Source organism: Camelus bactrianus, chromosome 25, assembly GCF_048773025.1.
Source record: "Camelus bactrianus isolate YW-2024 breed Bactrian camel chromosome 25, ASM4877302v1, whole genome shotgun sequence".
NCBI classification, from domain to species: Eukaryota; Metazoa; Chordata; class Mammalia; order Artiodactyla; family Camelidae; genus Camelus; species Camelus bactrianus.
The window spans coordinates 34,828,374-34,847,134 of NC_133563.1; the positions used below are offsets into that span (position 1 = coordinate 34,828,374).

Sequence of the window (18,761 nt, forward strand, 5' to 3'; positions counted from 1 at the left end):
GTAATGGAATGGCATGACCAGATCTAGTAAGATTTTAGGAAGGTGACTTGGGGGTGTGGGTGAAGGTCTGGGTAGGGAAGAGATGAGCTTGTTGGGAAAATGAAGAACGAAACGTGGGCTCTGGAGCCTGAGAGCTGGGCTGTAATCCTGGCTCAATCGCATCAGCCGTGGGACCCCGTACAAGGGACGTAGCTCCCTCCTACTGAGTTCTCCCACTTGTGAATGGGGGTAGCAATAGCAGCTCCTCTGCGGGGCTGTTGTCAGGATCAACAGCACTGATGTATGCTCGGCATCTAGAATGGCTCCTAGTCCCGGGTGAGTGACGTAAACTTTCCGGTCTCCATCATCATCACCATCTAGAGTGACCCACCACGGGATTCCTTAACACTCCACCAAACAGACCTGCTGACTTAGCGGCCTGATCTGTGATGCACGTAGCCAGAAGTTGATGCAGACAATTACATGCATTAGCCCCAAGAGCGAGAAAAACTCAGGATACCGAGAAGACTGTTATCATGCAAGTAAACGCATCCCCGTTCCCTAGTTGATCATCATAAGAAGGTAACCACAGTGCGGATCAAATATTGATCAGTCAATCTAAGAAAGAGATGGGGCGTGTTCTCTAAGCCCAATTTGAGGATTATAACCCAAGAAGAGCATCCCAGAAAGCCTCGAGAGTTGTTCCTCCTGTTAGAAGTCAAGGCATGTAAGTTTTTCGAGACAGAGAGAGCTGTACATTAAACGACGTATAATTGACAGTGCACAGATCTGAGCGTCTTCGTGGTGCGTCATGTGACCTCTCCCAAGGTCAGGAAGGAGTGTTATCTTCAGGGAGTTGTCTTGCTGATGCTGGAAGAACACTGCCCTTTGTGACTGAGCGGGCATTTCTGCCAATGGAGAAGGTTTGGCTGATGCATAATGCAGGTGCCCAGGTGAGGGGAGACAGCAGGCCAAAGGGCGGAGATTTTTTTGTTTAAATGTTTCTTGTCTTGCCATAAAACACGAATTTTCTTTCACAACAGGTTTTGCTCTTCATCACCAGTGACGCCCTAGAAAAGTCCTTCCACTTCTCTGACCCTCAGTTACCTCCCGGAGTCCATGTAAAGTAGACGTGGTTGATTTATCCCATTCATTCCTTGATAGTATTCATTCATTCATTCATTCATTTCTGCACTTCATTAACTCAACATACTTTAGCGCCAGAGCAATCCTCCCTTTGGGAGCAAGGCCACGCCACTGTCCCAGACCCTGCACACTGCTACTGTTCCACACCTGCTAACTGAACATCTGCACCTGATTTGAATTAATTCATAAATACTCTCATTTTTTATAGCACAAAATGTTGAGGAGGAAACCTTTTCAGAACTCACCATCCAGGCCATGGACACAGACTACCAGGTGAATCCCATCTTCCAAGTTTTCTTCCTCTTCCTCTGGTGGGAAATACGGCATATCAGAAGCTAGTACAGATAAGTCACTGTACAGAAATCCATCAATCTTCAGCTCTTTTTTAAATTTTTCTTTGGCCTGATAAAAACTGGAGAATACACTAATTAATCACAAGCCAAGCTGTGGATTCCATGTTGAACAGGTGATGAGTCGAGCTGGGATGTGAGAGAGATGAACACCTACAGGGAGGCATCAGCCACGTGGCAAAGGCTGAGTGTGAGACGTCAGGGGAGCCACTAGTGAAGGAACTTTGTTCTGAACAAGGAGGCAGGAACGCACCCCAGGAAAACCAAGGTCTGTAAGTATGTGAGTTCTGCGGTTTTCCATGTGGTTCCTGCAGGGAACAGAACTTCTAAGATTCCATCCAGCTTCAAGGATCCACACAATCTTTAAGACATCTCCTGGGAGTGAAAGTTTACTAACCTGGCCTCCATCTACTTCTCCAGCATCATCTCCCAGCCTCCAAAAAGAACACATTTCTCATAATTCTTTGCCTGAATCACATCTCCTGTCTTGATTTCCATGCCTTTGCGCATCTGGGTCTACCTGTCTGAAATCCCGCCTGGTTACCATGTCCTACGCCTGGCTATCTGACACGGTGGTGGTTAAGCGCACGGTCTCAGGAGTCAGACTTCCAAGGTCAGAATCTCAGCTTTGACACTTACTAGCTGTGGGCCGACTGCTTAACCTCTCTGCATCAAGTTTCCTCATTTGTAAAAGAGGAATAACACCCTTATCCGACTCACAAAGTCATCTTGTTTTGTGCATTCAGTGACATAAGCTACGCAAAATGCTTAGAACACTTGAAATCAGATTAAATACTTAAAAAAAATGTTATCTATTACTAGCAACACCATCATCACCGTCATCATCATCAACATGACGTTTCATACTTTGTCCTCAGCTTAGGTGTCGTCTCTGAACAGCTTCTCCGGGTCACCACCTCTATTCACACTCACTGTCCCCAGCCAAATCAGGTCCCTCTCTTTCTGGCTCAGCTGTGCACACAGGGACCACCCCATTTACTCAGCTGCCCTCATTTGTGTCTGTCTGTGTCTCCTCGCAAGACTGAGAACACAGAAACAACCAGGACATTGGACAGCGCCTGCTGAGCACTGGCTCAGTGGATGGCATGGGCATACGACAGGTATTTAATGCTCTTTATGAAACACGGGACCCCAAGTTGACCTGCCTGTGCGATACCTTTTGGGGATATCATTCATGTGTAACTGTTCAGCATTCTTCAAACAAGTAGATGAGATGAGATATTTTGATAAAATCATTCTATACTCGAATTAATCAAATAGATAGTTTAAAGGTGAGGGAGTAATGTGAATGCCAACCCAACACAAGGATAAGTGGATGGATTCCCATTTTAAAAGAAATGATAAACTTAAGAACCACCCAAAAGGAGAATAGGAAGAAAATCTGATGAAGTAGTCCTATTTCCAGAGGCTCTTAGAGAACTGCCCCCTCGAAATCTGCAAAGATGGAGCTACAACAACATGTATATGAGTTGTTCATCATAACAAAAACTGAAAAAGAAAATCTTAAATGTCTATCTCTAAAGGATTATTAAGTCATGGTACATTTACACAATGGAATAGTATTTAAACATTAAAATGATAATGCAGGGATAGATTGATAAACACAGAAAGATGTTTCTAATATATTAAGTTGGGGAAAAACTTAAGAGTTTTAAAGAATTATCCTAATTTTGCATAATAATAATATATACATTTAGGTGCACATAGGAAAATATGGAAGACTTACACAGTGGCTGTATTTGAGAGATGGGCTTATTGATCATTTTTACTTCCATATGCTATTCTGCATTTCTGACTTGGGTTATACGAATATATTATTTTATATAAATCAGAAAATAACTGCTATCTCAATGTTGAAGCAGGATGCATGAAATTGAGAAATATGTAGGAAAAAAAATCTCAAAGACTGCTGGGGTGAGTTAGCCATCAGCAAGCTTACCTGAACATCCTCTCACTGACTTCTTCCTCCAACTTGCTGGAGTGAGTAGGAACAACTCCAAAGGAGCCCAAAGGTTGATGAGTGATGGGAAACAGGGTCTGTTTGGGAGAGAATCCAGCCCTGGCAGGGGTCTCCTTGGGCACAGATGAGAAAGGGAGACACGTGGCAGTGCAAGACACAGATAAGTTGACGACCTCGACAGCTTTAAGGCTGTCCAGAGAGAAGGTCTCTGCAGGGCTCAGGTGGGACACCATGATGGAGGTGCCTGCCCTTGGCTCTTGGGTTCCCAAAACTTGGGAGTGAGTGGAGTGAGTCACAGTGGAGCACACGGTGCCTTCTTCGGGTCCATCCTGCAGGAAGGTGTCAGCTCCTCTGCTCAGCACTGGGCCATCAATGACGCAAGGTGAGCTGCTCTGCTCACCTGTTGAATCCAGGTCCACGGTGTTGGCAGCTGATGGACAGCTCACTTCAGGCACCTTATGGTGAGTGAGATTCTCAGCATCCAAGATGCTGCTGTTAGAAAGAGCTCTTCCTCCCACATTAGCGTCTTCAGGCGTGCCCTTTGGGGTCTCCGTGGGTGCTCTAGGAAAAGGTCTGTTTCTAGGGTTTTCAAGTGCTATGATGCGTGGTATTTTTAAACTAAGACCTTTGGTTTCAACACCTGGAGGGTTATCAGTCCTGCCATCAAGACAACAGGGTCCTTGAGGATCAAACCGACTCTCGTTACCTTTGGGGATATCTATGTAACCAGGGCCCTGCGGGCTGTCAGCATCTGGAACTACCTCCACAAGGGAGTGGTCAACCCCAGTGTCCTGAATTCTGGAGCCACCACTGAGTTGAAGGCAGTGTCCTGGGGCATCCATGCCCTCAGTGTGCGCAGCTGAAGGTTCAGCAAGACCTCCGCTTTGCTGCACCGAGTCCACATCTTCATTGGTCCCCTCTGGGCTACTGATCTGGGGCGCAGACACCGACTTGGTCAGTTTGGTGAGCGCCAGTTCCCGCTCCTCCTCCTCAAAAGGCAGAGAGCTGATGGAGGTGAGAGAAGCCTGGATCCCGCTTGGCAAACTCGTGTTGCTCTCGGTGTGTCCACCCTCTAGGGAGTTCCTGTGGAGGGCATGTCTTCGAACTAGCTGGTGCAAGACGTCCCGGTCACTGGGTAACTCCAGGGCTCTGCTTCGCGCCTCGGACCAGGCGACGGAGCTCGGCTCACTCTCAATGCCTGAATCAGAGATGAGGGAAGAGGATCTCTTGATGACCCCAGATAGCACTGACACTTCCTCCTGCTCCTCCGTGCGAGGGTCCTTCGGGGAAGCCCTGAAGTCCAAGGGATCCCTCAAAGAAGAGCTCAGTGGGTCACAGGGCTCCGAGGGGATGAGCCTCAGACTTAGCAGCGCCACCCCGCCCCCTTGGTCTGCTCCTTTCCCTAGAGCACTTAACTCATGGAGTGTGGTCTTCTCCAAAGAGATGGCATTTCGAGGACTTCCACCGGCTACCCCTTTGCTTAACTCAGTTCTGCTCAGTTCATAGTTTTCCTGAGAGGCCCCACTCTCGTGCTGAGCACTGACGACCACCGTGGGCTCGGCTCCGCGGGGCTCCTTATTGCTGGATGTCACTTCAATGTAGGTCAGCGCCGGGGCCTGGCCGTCCTCTGGGCTGGGACTCCTTCTGGGCAGGTCCTCGTCTGCCAGGGGGCGCACCCCAACGTCAGGCCTTCGGCCACTCCAACTTTCATCTTCGGGCAGATCTGCTTTGCTGTGGAATTCACCGACTGTCAGGTACACCTGAGACTCAGAGCACATATCCAGGCGTTTCGGGGTGGCGGCATTCTCATCTGGCTCTGGACACCGAATAACCTCTTCATCAGAGTCCATCTGGGGTGGTTTCATGGTGGGCAAGACAAGGTCTTCCGTCAGAGGGGATGTTCGGTTTACCACATGGCTCTCCTCTCTGTCTTTTACATTCATTATTGCAGGACTTGTTGCCAGAGCATCAAAATTAGGGTAAACACTCAAATTATGCCCTACAAAAAGAAAAAAAAAAAAAGGAAGAAATATGTGTTATAGTTTAAGAATCTATGTTCATAAATTATCCAAATACCTGATTCTACAACAAAGAATTTGTCTGGACTTCTGGTTCCTGGGAGATAACCCCTAAGTTCCTGAAATTTCTCAAGCGATTGGACTGTCTGCTCCTCATGGTGGGCCCTGAGCACTAATGCTGACCCGCTGGCTCACAGTGAGCCCTTTGACAGCCTATGCGAAGGAGGTGACTCAGGACAGGGACTGGCCACGCCAGGAAGACCAACCATGTGTTAAGTTGACGGGGACTTTGAGTCAGGTGACATCGGTACATCTCGGAAGGAGAAGTGGGCTGGGGACTGAGGTCCACCGTGTGGCCCACAGACTGATCAGTCATGCCTGCATTATGGAACCCTTGAGTAAGCTGCCCAGAGGAAGGGAGGTTTGCTCAGTCTCTCAAGATGCAAAGCACACGTCCAGGTAAAAAAGATTCATTGTTCACAATCTTTGTGCTAATTCTTGACCCAATCAAAGCTCACTCAAAGGTATGAGATAATGATGTCTTAAAGCTCCATGTAGTTTTTAAGTGTCTCAACAGTTTACTTCATGATAATGTTAATGATTATGATAGTAATATAACTTAAATCAAAGCACATGAAAGATTAAAACTTTCTGAAGAAAAAGGCCAGTCTTCTTTTTGTTTGCTTGTTTGGTGTATATGGAAATTGAGTAACATATCAGATGGCTTTCTCAAGAGATCTGTGGTGCAGGGATTTTATTCCAATTATGCATTATTGGGGGGGGCGGGGAGAGAGAAAAAGGAAATAAAGAAAGGAAAGGAAGGAGGAGGAGGGGAATGAGAGAGAAGAGAACAGAGACTAGAGGAGAGAATGAGAGAGACCATCTGTGAAGTTTGACCAAATTCAGGGTAATTTGTGTCAAAATATCGGAAAACAAACATGGGTACAGGACAGCTGGTTCTCTCAGCAAAGCATATGGGTTGTATCCTGGAGACTATGGCGAGATGCGGGTCATACCAGGCAGGGAGGACAGTGTGGGCAGAGGCCCAGAAGTCTGGGAGGTGCAGTCTGGTCGGGCACTGGGGGATCACCAGAGTGAACAGAGAAAGTGGGGGAGGGCATGGGTGGTACAGGTAGAGAGAAATCCATTGTGGGCAACACAGAGGAGCTCGAATGCTCTAGATGAATAGGGACTCTGGTCTTTATATTATAGGTAACAGGTAGATTGGTGGGTTCTTGAAACCAAAATGAAAGCGTTAACCAGAATTATCACAGACAGCTGAGACAGGACAGAGGCAGCCCAGTGAGGAAGGAGACTGTCCAAACAGAAATTTTAGTCTCACTACTGCAACTACAGAAAAACGAGGGCAGCGAAGGATCTGATTCGCAGAGAATGGATTTAGACTCACATGCTAACGACACCATCAACGTGCGTCCTAACTTGCACAGTCGCCCCTAAGTGTTCGGTGGACAAAACCGTCCACCACGCACAGCAGCCCTGCGGACCAGAACCCACGGCACCTGCTGCCCATTTCACACAGTTGCTAACTGTCGGGGGGAAAGAGATGCAGATCCAGGCCATCTGGCCAACTGTTAAGACCGCAGGAAAATGGCCCGGTCGCCTTGGGACAGGAGGGGGAAAGGTGGGTGGGAGAAAGGGTTACGGAGCACAGAGACAGAACTTGCGAGTTCCTGGTACACAGGGGGTGTTCTAGCCATGGTTCTACTGCAGGCCACGAACAAACGTCACTATTTTCACATGGAAACAGAATTCCTTTACTTCCCTTTTTGCATTACACCAAAAAAGGAAAAAAAGCAACACAAATCTGATAACCTCCCTGTAAATCATAGAAATTAAGGCCACCAAGCCCTTGAGGACGAAGGAAATAACTTTATCTGCTAATGCTTTTGCTCTGGGATTCGAGAACCACCAAAGCACATTGTAAAAGAACAGGAAGGTCGAGCCTGGCTCTGGGATTGAGAACGGACGCAGGTGACTCTGAAAACGTAGTCTGGGGGATGGAGATGGATCGGGTGAGAGGCCTGGGAGAGAAAGCAGTCTTGGGGGGATAGCCAGCAACTGTCTTGAGGTTATTCTAGAGAGATGTGACCATCAATGTTGGGGTCCCGGCCTCATCCGAGCCCCATGCCCCCAGCGCCGAACAGCGGCTGCAGAGAGATGCGGGTCCTAAAACACTCCGTAGTTATGGACAATGCGTGGCTTACAGGAACCTGCAACGGGCAGCTGGCCCTAGGAGACCTCCCCCAACCACGTCCTGCCGCTGTCTAAGACGCCAGGTGCTGACGCGGCGGGCAGGGGTTAGGTTAGGGAGGGGAGCCCCACGAAGACGGAGGTTGACCTTCCAGCTAATGCTGCAGGATGGATGGGGCTCAGCTGAAGTGAGGTTGATTTATAAAAAATAAAGATGTGCAGTGTCAGAGCACACATGAGTTGGGGGACTGAGATTTATATCCACGAGAGTATCTATTAATATGTATGGTAAAAAAAAAAACCTAGAAAGTAATCTGCAACAGTCTAATGATAAAAGTAGGGGGTCTGAGAGTGGGTGCTTATTTTAAATACTTTTTGTTCAGTTTTCTGTAGTTCAATCATATAACTATAATGAAGATCAACACACACACACACAGTCTCAATCCAATATTTAAGCTTGTTGGGACCCGCTGGGCAGGCGAGCATCTGTATCACTAGCACACATTTGAGCCGTCATACACACTGTCAACACTAGATGTCAGGGCACAACTGAGAACCAAAAAAACATCGTTTGTTGGCAAGGTCGCACTGTCCTTGGACATCACCTAGACTTTTCAAACATCCCAAGAACCTCAGATTGCAGAAACTCTGAAATTTAAATGGCCCGTCATTTAAATTATGGGCACCCCAGTAATAATGGCTTGAAAACACTTTGCAAACAGAGGACAAGGCAGACGCTGGCTTTGGAGCTGAAGCGAATTGGCTTTGCATGGTGCCTTTTACAGGCTGGGGGATCTCAGATTAACACTGATCCTCATGCTGCCTCAGTTCTTTGTTACACCGAGCTTCTGAGGGTGTCTATAGGATTAAAAACGTAAGGCATAGAAAACCTCCAGCATAGAGGCTGGCGTGTTTCTCTTTATTGTTGTTGTTGTTGTTGTTGTTGCTTTAAGGGATCATGGGTCTGTCTGGCTCTGTCCTCTGCGAAAGCTTGCTGGGTTTTCATAAGCAGGGCTGTGCAGGGGACAGACACTGACATCACTGTGTGCCCGGTGTGCACTAGGCTGTCTCCAGCTGATTGATCAGTTCACAAACAAACCCTGCACAGCACCAGCAAAACAGACTGTAATCTGTGTACGTACACACAGACATGTCTTCTCTTCTCCCTGAAATGAGCTCTTCATTCATTCGTCCATACACTTATGCAGCCCACTTTCTGCAATACTCTGCCTGGTTCACACCAGCCGTTAGGGTTCAGCCAGAAATAACTTCATATTTGAATTGCACATTGGAGATAAGAAAGGAGCCCCGTCTGACTCTCAAAGGGCTCCTGTGAGGGGGAGAAGCTGGTTCCCACTTCACAGGTGAGACACTAAATGCAACCCCACCCCAGGAGTCTCCAGTCTCATCTCCCTTTGGTTGTCAATTCACAGCAATGAAGCCATTCCAAATAACTAACTTACCCTGAGTTCTCGTTCCCCTCTGGGAACAGGCAAAATAGCCCATCACTGTGTTCCCACTGCTGTCGGGATCCAAACAGAGCCACCTACAGGAAGGCAGCGGGAAGCCCCACTCTTGAGTCTTTCCAAAACAAAGAAGACACACCTGTTGCGGGGCAGTCCACGTATCTGTCCTCGAAGATGACAGGCAGGGTGTTCCAGTCACCGTCAATGTCCAGGCACTCTGCGGGCAGCGGGGGCATGGTGGTGAGGTACTCCGAGTTCCGGATGTCCAGAGACAGCTGGCTGTGGGTCTGTATTCTGGGAAACGCGGAGCAGGTGAGCATCCAAGGAAGATATTTTTTTAAAATTTTTTTTGGGGGGGTAATATTTATGTAACGGAGGTACCAGGGATTGAACCCAGGACCTTGGACATGCTAAGCACACACTCTACCACTGAGCTATACCCTGCTCACGCACCCAAGGAAGATTTAAATGTTTTAAACTTGCTGCCCCCTACCCCCTTACCCCAAGGCAGCATTCGGAAAATGTTCAGCAGACACTGACACTCTCCATCTGTCTGTCTACCTTTTCTTTCCTCCCAGCTCCCTACCCAGCTCCCACAGCCCTCGTCTGCTTTGCCTCAGGACTGGTCTGGGTGCCAAGGTTAAAGGACATGGATTGTATGATTAAGCAAAACACCAAGGTACTGACCACATGCCAATTAGTAGAAAGGAATAAATACTATTCCAGTGGAGTGTGGGCTGAGTTTCTAAATGGCTAGGAATCCTAAATTAGTATTTTGAAGGAAAAACTTAAATCTATACATATTTTATTCTTATTTCTCAAACCACCTGTTGCATTTAGGGTCTGAGTCATATTTCACGCATTTGAATTCAGAACCATCTAAAATCTCTTTTTTTACTGCTTGCTCTGTGGACACCAGCATCCCTGATCAGGGCAAAAGTTCCCCTAGCTCAGGAATTGTGGTTTTCGGTTCCTCCGCATAAGACTTTAAAACGCCCCCATGTTGTTCCTCCACAGCCCAAATATCACTCCACAAGGAGGGTGTGATTCCAGACTGTGAAATTATCAGTATCCCTAATTCAGAGGCTTGGCTGGTGGAAAATACTTCCTCCCTTATCCTCAAGTCCTTACAACAAAGAAAATAGTTCTTTTTCCCCCATTCCAGGAAAATATTAACATTCCATCATTTTTTGAGACAATTAACTTGTTCACAAAACAGAAACAGACTCACAGACAGAGAAAATAAACTTGTGATTACCAGAGGGGAAAGGGGTGGGTGGAGGGATAAACTGGGAGTTCGGAATTTGCAGATACTAACTACTATATATAAAATAAACAGCAAGGTCCTACAGTACAGAGCAGGGAACTACATTCAGTATCTTCTAATAGCCTATAATGAAAAAGAATATGAAAAGAAACATCTATCTATCTATCTATCTATCTATCTATATATATATATATATATATATGTATAACAGAATCACTATCCTGTACATCAGAAATTAACACAACATTGTAAACCAACTATACTTCAATTTTTAAAAATTAAAAATTTTAAAATTAAAAAAATCTGAAACTACAAAACAATTCCCTCATTTTTCTCCATGCCAACTCAGTCACTCTTGCCCGAGGGAAGATGATACTTTTATCAGGTCGGTGAGTTTGGGAGGAGAATTAAGCACGCACAGCCACCGTCTGGTGGCCTCTCTGTCTCTCTGTCCAGCTGCAGCTTTTTCTGAGCAGCCTGACTCTGGAGGCCCCAACCACACAGGACTGTAGCTGTGCAACCTGGCACAAACCAGAGCGACTTCTGCAATTCAGCATCCCCTGGAGCAAACATGATGAAGACGAACATGTCTGCCTATCTGCTATTTTATATACGTACATCTAATATAAATATGAAATGTGTATATCTTATTTTCTTATTTCTCAACTGGGCCGTAACCAATGAAAGAAAAAGATAAGCAATTTATTCCCTCCCTCCAAGTCATGAAGGCTGCTGCCACTTCATCATTCTTTGACCCTGTGTCTGAATATTTAAATGGAATTTTATTGCAAGCAATTCTGCAACAAAATTTTCAGCCATCACCTGAACCTGGAAGTTTTGGTCCAGTTTTTAGTTTATTAAAACAGTATATTGATTGAACACCAATGTGTATAGGGCTGTGGAGACAGGCTAGGGGGTACACCTAGAAGAATGAAACTTGATTTTGGACCTAAAGAGCTTACAGGCTCATGACTAAGTCAGGTGATAAATCAATGGGACAGGAGAGTCAGAGCTAAGTTATTCTATGCAGGGAGTGATCTCCTGCTGGAATGTAGCTTCTTGAGCCTGGAGACATTGTGAATGTGACCACATGCCTAGAACAATGCTTATCATGTGTTAAAAAAAAAAAAAACTACAAATTCCAGGGCATATACACCATGAGACAGCACCGCGCACCTGTTAGGATGGCTACGATTCAAACAAACAAACAAACAAACAAACAAGTGTTGGCGAGGATGTGGAGAAGTTGGAATCCTTGTACACTGTTGGTGGGAATGCAAAATGGTGCAGCCACTGTGGAAAACAGTATGGAGGTGCCTCAAAAAGTGAAAAACAGAAATACCATATCATCTGGCAGTCCCGCTTTTGAGCATTTATCCAAAATAATTGAAATCGAGATATTTAAGAGATATTAGTGCTCCCGTGTGCATGGTAACACTATTCATAACAACCAAGACACAGAAGCAAGCTAAATCCCCACGGACAGGTGAATGGATGAAGGCAATGTGGCACAATGAAGTATTATTCAGCCATAAGACAGGAGGTTCTGCAGTATGCGGCAACGTGGATGGGCCTTCAGGACATTCTGCTAAACGAAATAAGCCAGTCACAGACAGACAAGCACTACATGATTCCATTATACACGAGGTATCAAAAACGGTCCACTTCATAGAGTCAAAGAGGGGCATGGCAGTTGCCAGGGGTTGGGGAGAGGGGGAACGGAGAACTGCTAATCACTGGGCATACGTCTCAGTGACGTGAGCGAGCAAGTTCCAGAGACCTGCTGTTCTAGTAGAGCGTAGGGGGCTCGGTTCACTTCACTGTTGTCTCAATGTCAGGTTGACCTTGACTGCAGGAGTGCAGCCCAGCAGCATACAGATACTTCTATTTCACAGGCTGAGAAAACTCTGCATTTTATTTTTCTGGTGTATCCTCTGGGATGACAGCTCAGCGCTATACAGGAGAGCCACAGCAAGGAGGCTGGGAGCCTGGCATCCGGACTCTGACAAATCCGTGTTTGCACCACGTGCTGGCTGTGTGGTCTATAACTTCCATCCTTAACCCCTCTGAGCCCAGGTTTCCCTTGTATCTTCTGTAAAGTGGGGACAATGACAGTTCTTAGCTCATGGGGTTAGTGTGAACATTAAATGAGCTAAGAACTCAGTACTTAGCACAGCTTCTTACCAGAAGCATCTCCCTAGACTCATCAGCACCAGGAAGGCAGGGGGAGTGCCTACTATGTTCAACCCTATGCAGATAGCATCTTGTAGAATGAATGATTTTAAAAAATGATACCGTGTTAAAGTGATTACTACAGACAACATAAAAGAAGGACACCTCAATTATCATTTTACAGGAACTGAGTCATCAGTACAGGCCTTCATATGCATCAACATTTTCACGGTCATTCAATCAACGAACCTTCACTGAACACTTCCTTACTGGGTGAAAAGCACTGGCTGACATGGTAAAACAGAAAGGGGCACAGGAAAGCACCCCCTTGCTACTAGCCAGTTCTAAATCATTTTTTAAATGCTTTTTAAATATTGCAACCCACACAAGAAAGAGTTTTCATTTTACATGGCAACCCGGACCATCACACACCCCACACACACACACACACACATACACACACACACTCTCTCTCTCTCTCTCTCTCTCTCTCTCTCCCGGAAACACATACATTGAAACAAAAGTTTCAAAAACGCTTCTCACTATTACTACCTATCGTATCTGATCCTATTTCATTTAAAACGTGCTGCTCCAAATCCACTCAGACGATTTCACAGTCCACTAAGTGGCTGTGACCTATTGTTTGAGCAACACGTGTGCCTGAACAAGATGGGTCCTGGCGGGCGAGTCTCACTTGCCCACCCTGATGCGGGAGGAGGGCTCCGCCTCCCAGCACGCAGGAGGCCCTCCCCGCAGCACCTCTCCCCCGCTCTGCGCCAGATGAGCACGCCATGCCCAGGCCCAGCGGCCAGCCTGCCAGAGAGCCCGCGCGCTGTCTCAGTCTGAGGTGGGACGCTCTCCCCAGCGCTCTGTATCTGTCTGTCCCTTAGTAAGTATCTCAATCTGAAATAAAACCTCCCTCTCTGCTCCACAGGTCCTAGTGACCCGGTTAAAGGTTTCCCTCCTCCTCCTAACTAGCCTCCCTGCTATCCTGGTGTATGCCTTCTATTACAGGTTAATGTCTACTATGAATTGAGTAGTAACAAGTTTATCTGATCTCTGAATCGACACCATGCAGCAAAAATTATCATCTCCTGTTATCGGCAGGGCTCAGAGCTCCGCTCAGATGTCTTCTTAGGGAGCCCGTCTCTGACAACTCTGTGAAATAACACCTCTGTACCTGCCACACTGTTACATCGCTCTACAGCATATACTACATTTGACATGTCCTATATACTTATCTACCTATACGTATGCTTTCAGCTACTAAAGCATGAGCCCTGCGAGACGGGCAATTTGTCTGTTTTGCTCACTGCTGGATATCCAATATCCAAAATGGTGTCTGGCACATAATCAACACAAAACAGCTATTTGTAGACATTCCTTCAAATCTCCCTTTTACATCTAAGAACAAGCTGTGAGAGGTTCAGTCACTAGTTTGATGTCACGAGTCTTCTGTTACAGGAGCAAGGTTTCAAAGCACGGATATGAGATTTGAAATCCAAGGTCTTTCCACCATAGTCACTTGTCAATTTTTTTTCAAGGCATCCATTACAATCATCACTGCACAAAGTCTGAACTCTTCATCCTAGTCCACAAGGTCCCACGCAGGCCCCCTACCTACCTCGCTGCCCACCCCCCCTTCTCCTACTTGCTCCTTCCATTCTAGTTACACTTGCTCCTTGACGCTTTCAAAGACTCTGTGCTCCCATGTAAGAACCTCTACAGCAGCCTCTCCCTCTGACTAAACAGTCTCCCACGTCAGGGTATGGCTTGTTGTAACCCCAGCCTCTGCTCAGATGCCACATCCTCAGAAAGATGTTCTTTCATCGCTTTGGCTAAAACACTCTTTACCCCACACCCCGTGCTGTGTTGGAGCCAGTTCATACTGGCTTCCAAGAACCAACTGTATACACCTCCCCCCAATCCACGTTCAGTGGTAACATACCAGGAGCTCACCCCTGACCCTGGTGGGAGCACGGACACACGGGAATCGGCAAACACCACAGACCAGAGTTTTTGTTTGTCTGTTTTTCTTTTCTGAGAACTACTTGCAAACATTTATGACGATGCTGGCCACACTCCTGCTCCTCATTTTCCTTGCCTTGACTTATTTGTCTTTACTTATCACTGTCTGAAATGCTGTAAGGTACTTCTTGGCCTGTTTCTGCACTAGAATCAGTGACCCATGAGGACAGCATCTTTACTCTGCTCCCTGCTGGGTCCCCAGCGTCCGTGTGTACAATAAACACCTGTGCAAGTCAGCATCCCCACCTAACACTGTCTGAGCAGAGTCTGTGGCTCGCACAGGGCGGGCCAAGTGCGTGGAGGTTCTCCTTCGGTCCTCACACTATTATCCTGCTCGTTTTAAGAAAACAAAGACTGGGTGAGCTTAAGGGAGAAAATAAATAAAAAGAAAACGAACTTTCTCAAGGATCGGCTGCAAATCAGTGGAAGAGCAGGATTTTGAAGCCAGGTCTGAGGAATATGTATCACCTGGACTTTGTACAAGCTGTTGCCTTCCAGGACACTACCTGCCTGTATGGCTGTCACCTCCATGTGTGTCCACACTCCTCAGGACACAGCCAGGGCCGGGGAGTCTAAGGTTTGCCTATTATTGTGATGACCCAGGAAGCGAATTTCTTGCAGTAGCCCTGATGTGCAGGACTTTGCTCAGGGGCCCTCAAAGTGAGTTTATATTTGTCAAGTTAACTCTTCCAATTTTAGTTTTAGAAAATACATTGTTGGTCCCAGCAGGGGGCTGGACTGAATGAATGAACGCATGAGTGAGTGAAAGACTCTAGATTTCTAGAAAAGCCATTTTAAGGTGCAGGTAACTTTTCCTTGGTGCCCCTCTCCATTGCAGAGTCCATGAGGCCAACTTTAAATGTTGCTGCACTTTCCAAAGAGAATGAAGAGTGGGGAGAAAGTAAGGTTATAAAGATGAGGGTGGAAAGATCTTCAGGTCTGTCTCAAGTGATGGATGAATTTCAAGGGTTTGTCCTGCTGGACTGACTGTGGGATTTCAAACATATTCCATCCACATTTATTTCAGAGGTAAACATACTCTTTAGAACAAAAAGAAACCCTCAGACGTGTGTCACCAAGACCAAACATCTTGGAGGAAGCATTGCTTCTGTCCCCCAGGAAAGCCGCGATGGGAGACAATGATCTCATCTTTTGTCAGCCCGCTGACTCTCCTAAGTGTGTTTTTCCGGTGGAAGTCAAACTTAGATATCCATCCATCCTCCTAATTAGGTAGTTCAATCTTAATTCTTATGCTAAATGCATTTCATAACTACTGCAAAGTCTCAGGTGAATTCTGGGCTTTTTTTTTTCTGACATAGCTTGTGGCCACACCACCTGCTTCTAATTCACCTTGCAAAGAAGACTCAGCATAGATGTCTTCAGGGACCTCGGAAGGCTTGATTCTGTCCATAGAGCCATAATGATGCTCAACACGAACAATAAAAATCTCTGGCTATTGACCTCCTCTGCCACCTGCCAGCTCTGCAATTTGTCTAACTCTTCTACCTTCAGAGAAGATGCACCTGGATGTGCAGAGGTGGGCAGACTTCTCTCCTTCAAGGTCAGACATGAAGGGAAGAAGTAACTTTGAACAAGAATGTCCTTGGTGCTCACTTTCGGGGTGTGATGGGGACATGCGAGAGGTTACTTACAGGTTTTCCTGAAAGGTCAGGACTGCAAATTTTTGGTGCTCCATATAAAAGAAGGCCTCGGAAAACCTTCGGACCTAAGGAGTAAAATGGCATTAGCAATTTATCTCATGGGTGGGTGTTGCCTTGACTTTCGTAAAACGAAATTGAGGTCCGAGGAGGGATGTGACATACATTAATAGGAAGAGAGCCCAGTGCCTAGAGGCTGGCTCTGAAACAGCAGCCTTTCCACCCCTCCACAGCTGCCCTCGCTCATCTCTAGCTCTTAGCACAAACTTGATTTACGGACACAATTTCATGCACGTTTACGCGTCCGTTCTTGCACTGCTTTCCGTTGTTTTTATATTTAGGTCTTATTTCCTCCACTAGAATGTAAGACACTTGAAAATAGAGACCATAAATAAATGCAGATGAAACGGAATTTGCAAAGCCAGTCCTGTAAGCACGTCCCCTAAGCACTCTGTAGGCTCAGCTATTTGCTCCTCTCGCAGTAAATGCGAAGACCGGCGTCTCTTATGATGCATGAATACCCGCCTCCCCGCCACGCACACTCAAGCGATGGCCAAGTGCACTCACAACAATGGACTGCATTTGAAAACACTTCTTCAAAACACTTTCAAAGCACCTGGCATAGCCCTTGAGATTGGCTTGCTGTCACCTGGGAGCCAAGGCAGGAATTTTATGAATGCAGGTTTGAGAGCCTAAGGGAGTTCACAGGAGAGCCAGGACTAGCGCTCAGGTCGGTCCCCATTTTTTTTCTGCCCAATGAACCAACGGTTGTACAGCTTCCTCGGGAGATGACTGGCACGTGCTTAGAGAACTGAAACCATTTGACACCTTACCCTCAAGGTGTGATGCTCCTGCGTGAGGTAAGTGGTCACTTGGGAGTGTAGCGTCACCGTGTCTAGGAACTGGGTCCACAGAGCCATCAGGTGGGAGGCCAGCCAGGCGAGATCCTTACTTATCTGCTCAGCTATCTTCTCTGGATTATTCAGCATCTGGGGAGGCAAAACGGTGGTGGTGAAGGACCTCTGCTCCGTGAAGCCACGGCAGTCTTCCTCCTGAAGTCTTGACTGGGCTTCTCAGCTTTCAAAGGATCCCTCTGCCTTCTCTGGACTCTCCTCTATATCCCGGTATGTCGTGAGCTCAGTACTCTGCAGGCGTGACCGTGACACCGGCCACCTGTTAATACCCACTACTTGGCAGGCAGAACACCAGGCTTTTTAACAGATGCCCTTTCCTATGGAACCCCTACAGTTAACCTCTGGTAACCATCATTGTTGTAACCATCATTTTACACCAAAATAAAATGAGAAAGGATTAAATAGCACACCCCTGGTCACACAAAGCCATAAGACTGTCCAACCGCAAAGCCGGAGCGCCATGCTGCCTGCATGCAGTAGGTGCTGTAAACCATCTCCCAAGAAGCGGTGAAGCTGCACCCTTGCAGCACCTGCCCAGCGAGGTGCTTTCCACTCGGCCGTGCTCAGCAGTACCGTCAGCACCTTCCCCCCGTCATTCCAAATTTTTTAAGGAGGATCCCAGATTGCCTTAAGTAAAGCCTGAAGGGCCCAGCCCACAGAGGGCCTGGAGCCTTCCGGGGAACCCCTCAGTTTACAACGAGGAGAGCCACCTACTCGGGACAACTCTAATTCTGGAGGGGTGAGAAGAGAGAGCGTGCCTCCGAGGTCAGCCCGAGAACCAGCGGGCAAAGCCCAGCAAGGAGTCCGAGCCTTCACCATTTTTCAACAAGAATTTAAAGTGCATCTCCCAGGCCCCAGGCTCCTGTTTAGAGTAAATGGATCACACAGATGAATAAGAGCCTGTCTCTGCCTGCAGAGAGCCGTGTTCAGGGGAGGGTACCCCTCAGCGGAAGGTGGGTTAACAATTAAGACTGCAGCCAATACTTCAGAACAAGTTTAAATTTAGTATAATCTATAAAAACATCCAAAACTATGCTGCACACCTGGAACTAACATAACATTGGCTGTCAACTATACTTCACTGAAAACATGTTTAGACTATCCCTACCCCTAAGATACGTTTAAAAATAAGAACACGGGATAAAAACGAGTGGTGGGGAGCTGTCTGTCTCGGATGCAGCCGAGACACACAACCATAGCCACTTCAAACATTCCTTCTTTGCTTCGTGTCCCCACTTCTTCATCTGCAAAACGAGTACGCAAAGCAAATAACTGTTTATTGGATGTCATAATGTGCTGGGAGATTAAGTTCAAAGCCTAGCTTGAAACACTGAAAGCTCCCTTTGCTACTCTTGGATTAAAGGCTAGAATAAGGCATGCTGGGTGAAGTATCTAAGAGTGAGACAAGCAGATGCAAAGAAATTCGACACCCAGCAAGACTCTTTAATTGTTGGTTATTGCTGCTTTGTAATGAACGGCCAGCTTCCGGATACAAGGTATCATTCAACTGCAGCATCCCTAAGCTGCTTCCTAAAAGAGAAAAGATCCATCCCTGATGACTTCGCAAGCTA

General features: G+C 46.8%; 1 protein-coding gene across 1 annotated transcript in view; it reads right to left on the reverse strand.

Moving 5' to 3' along the window:
* The window catches only part of FAM135B (family with sequence similarity 135 member B), a 154,565-nt gene that overhangs the window by 12,138 nt on the left and 123,666 nt on the right, over positions 1-18,761 (reverse strand). The window contains exons 9-13 of the mRNA XM_045508452.2: positions 17,110-17,265; positions 16,271-16,344; positions 9,291-9,445; positions 3,436-5,455; positions 1,371-1,537 (exon numbers count right to left, since the gene is read on the reverse strand). Coding sequence (XP_045364408.2) covers positions 1,371-1,537; positions 3,436-5,455; positions 9,291-9,445; positions 16,271-16,344; positions 17,110-17,265 — 2,572 coding nt within the window. The remainder of the gene's footprint in view (positions 1-1,370; positions 1,538-3,435; positions 5,456-9,290; positions 9,446-16,270; positions 16,345-17,109; positions 17,266-18,761) is intronic.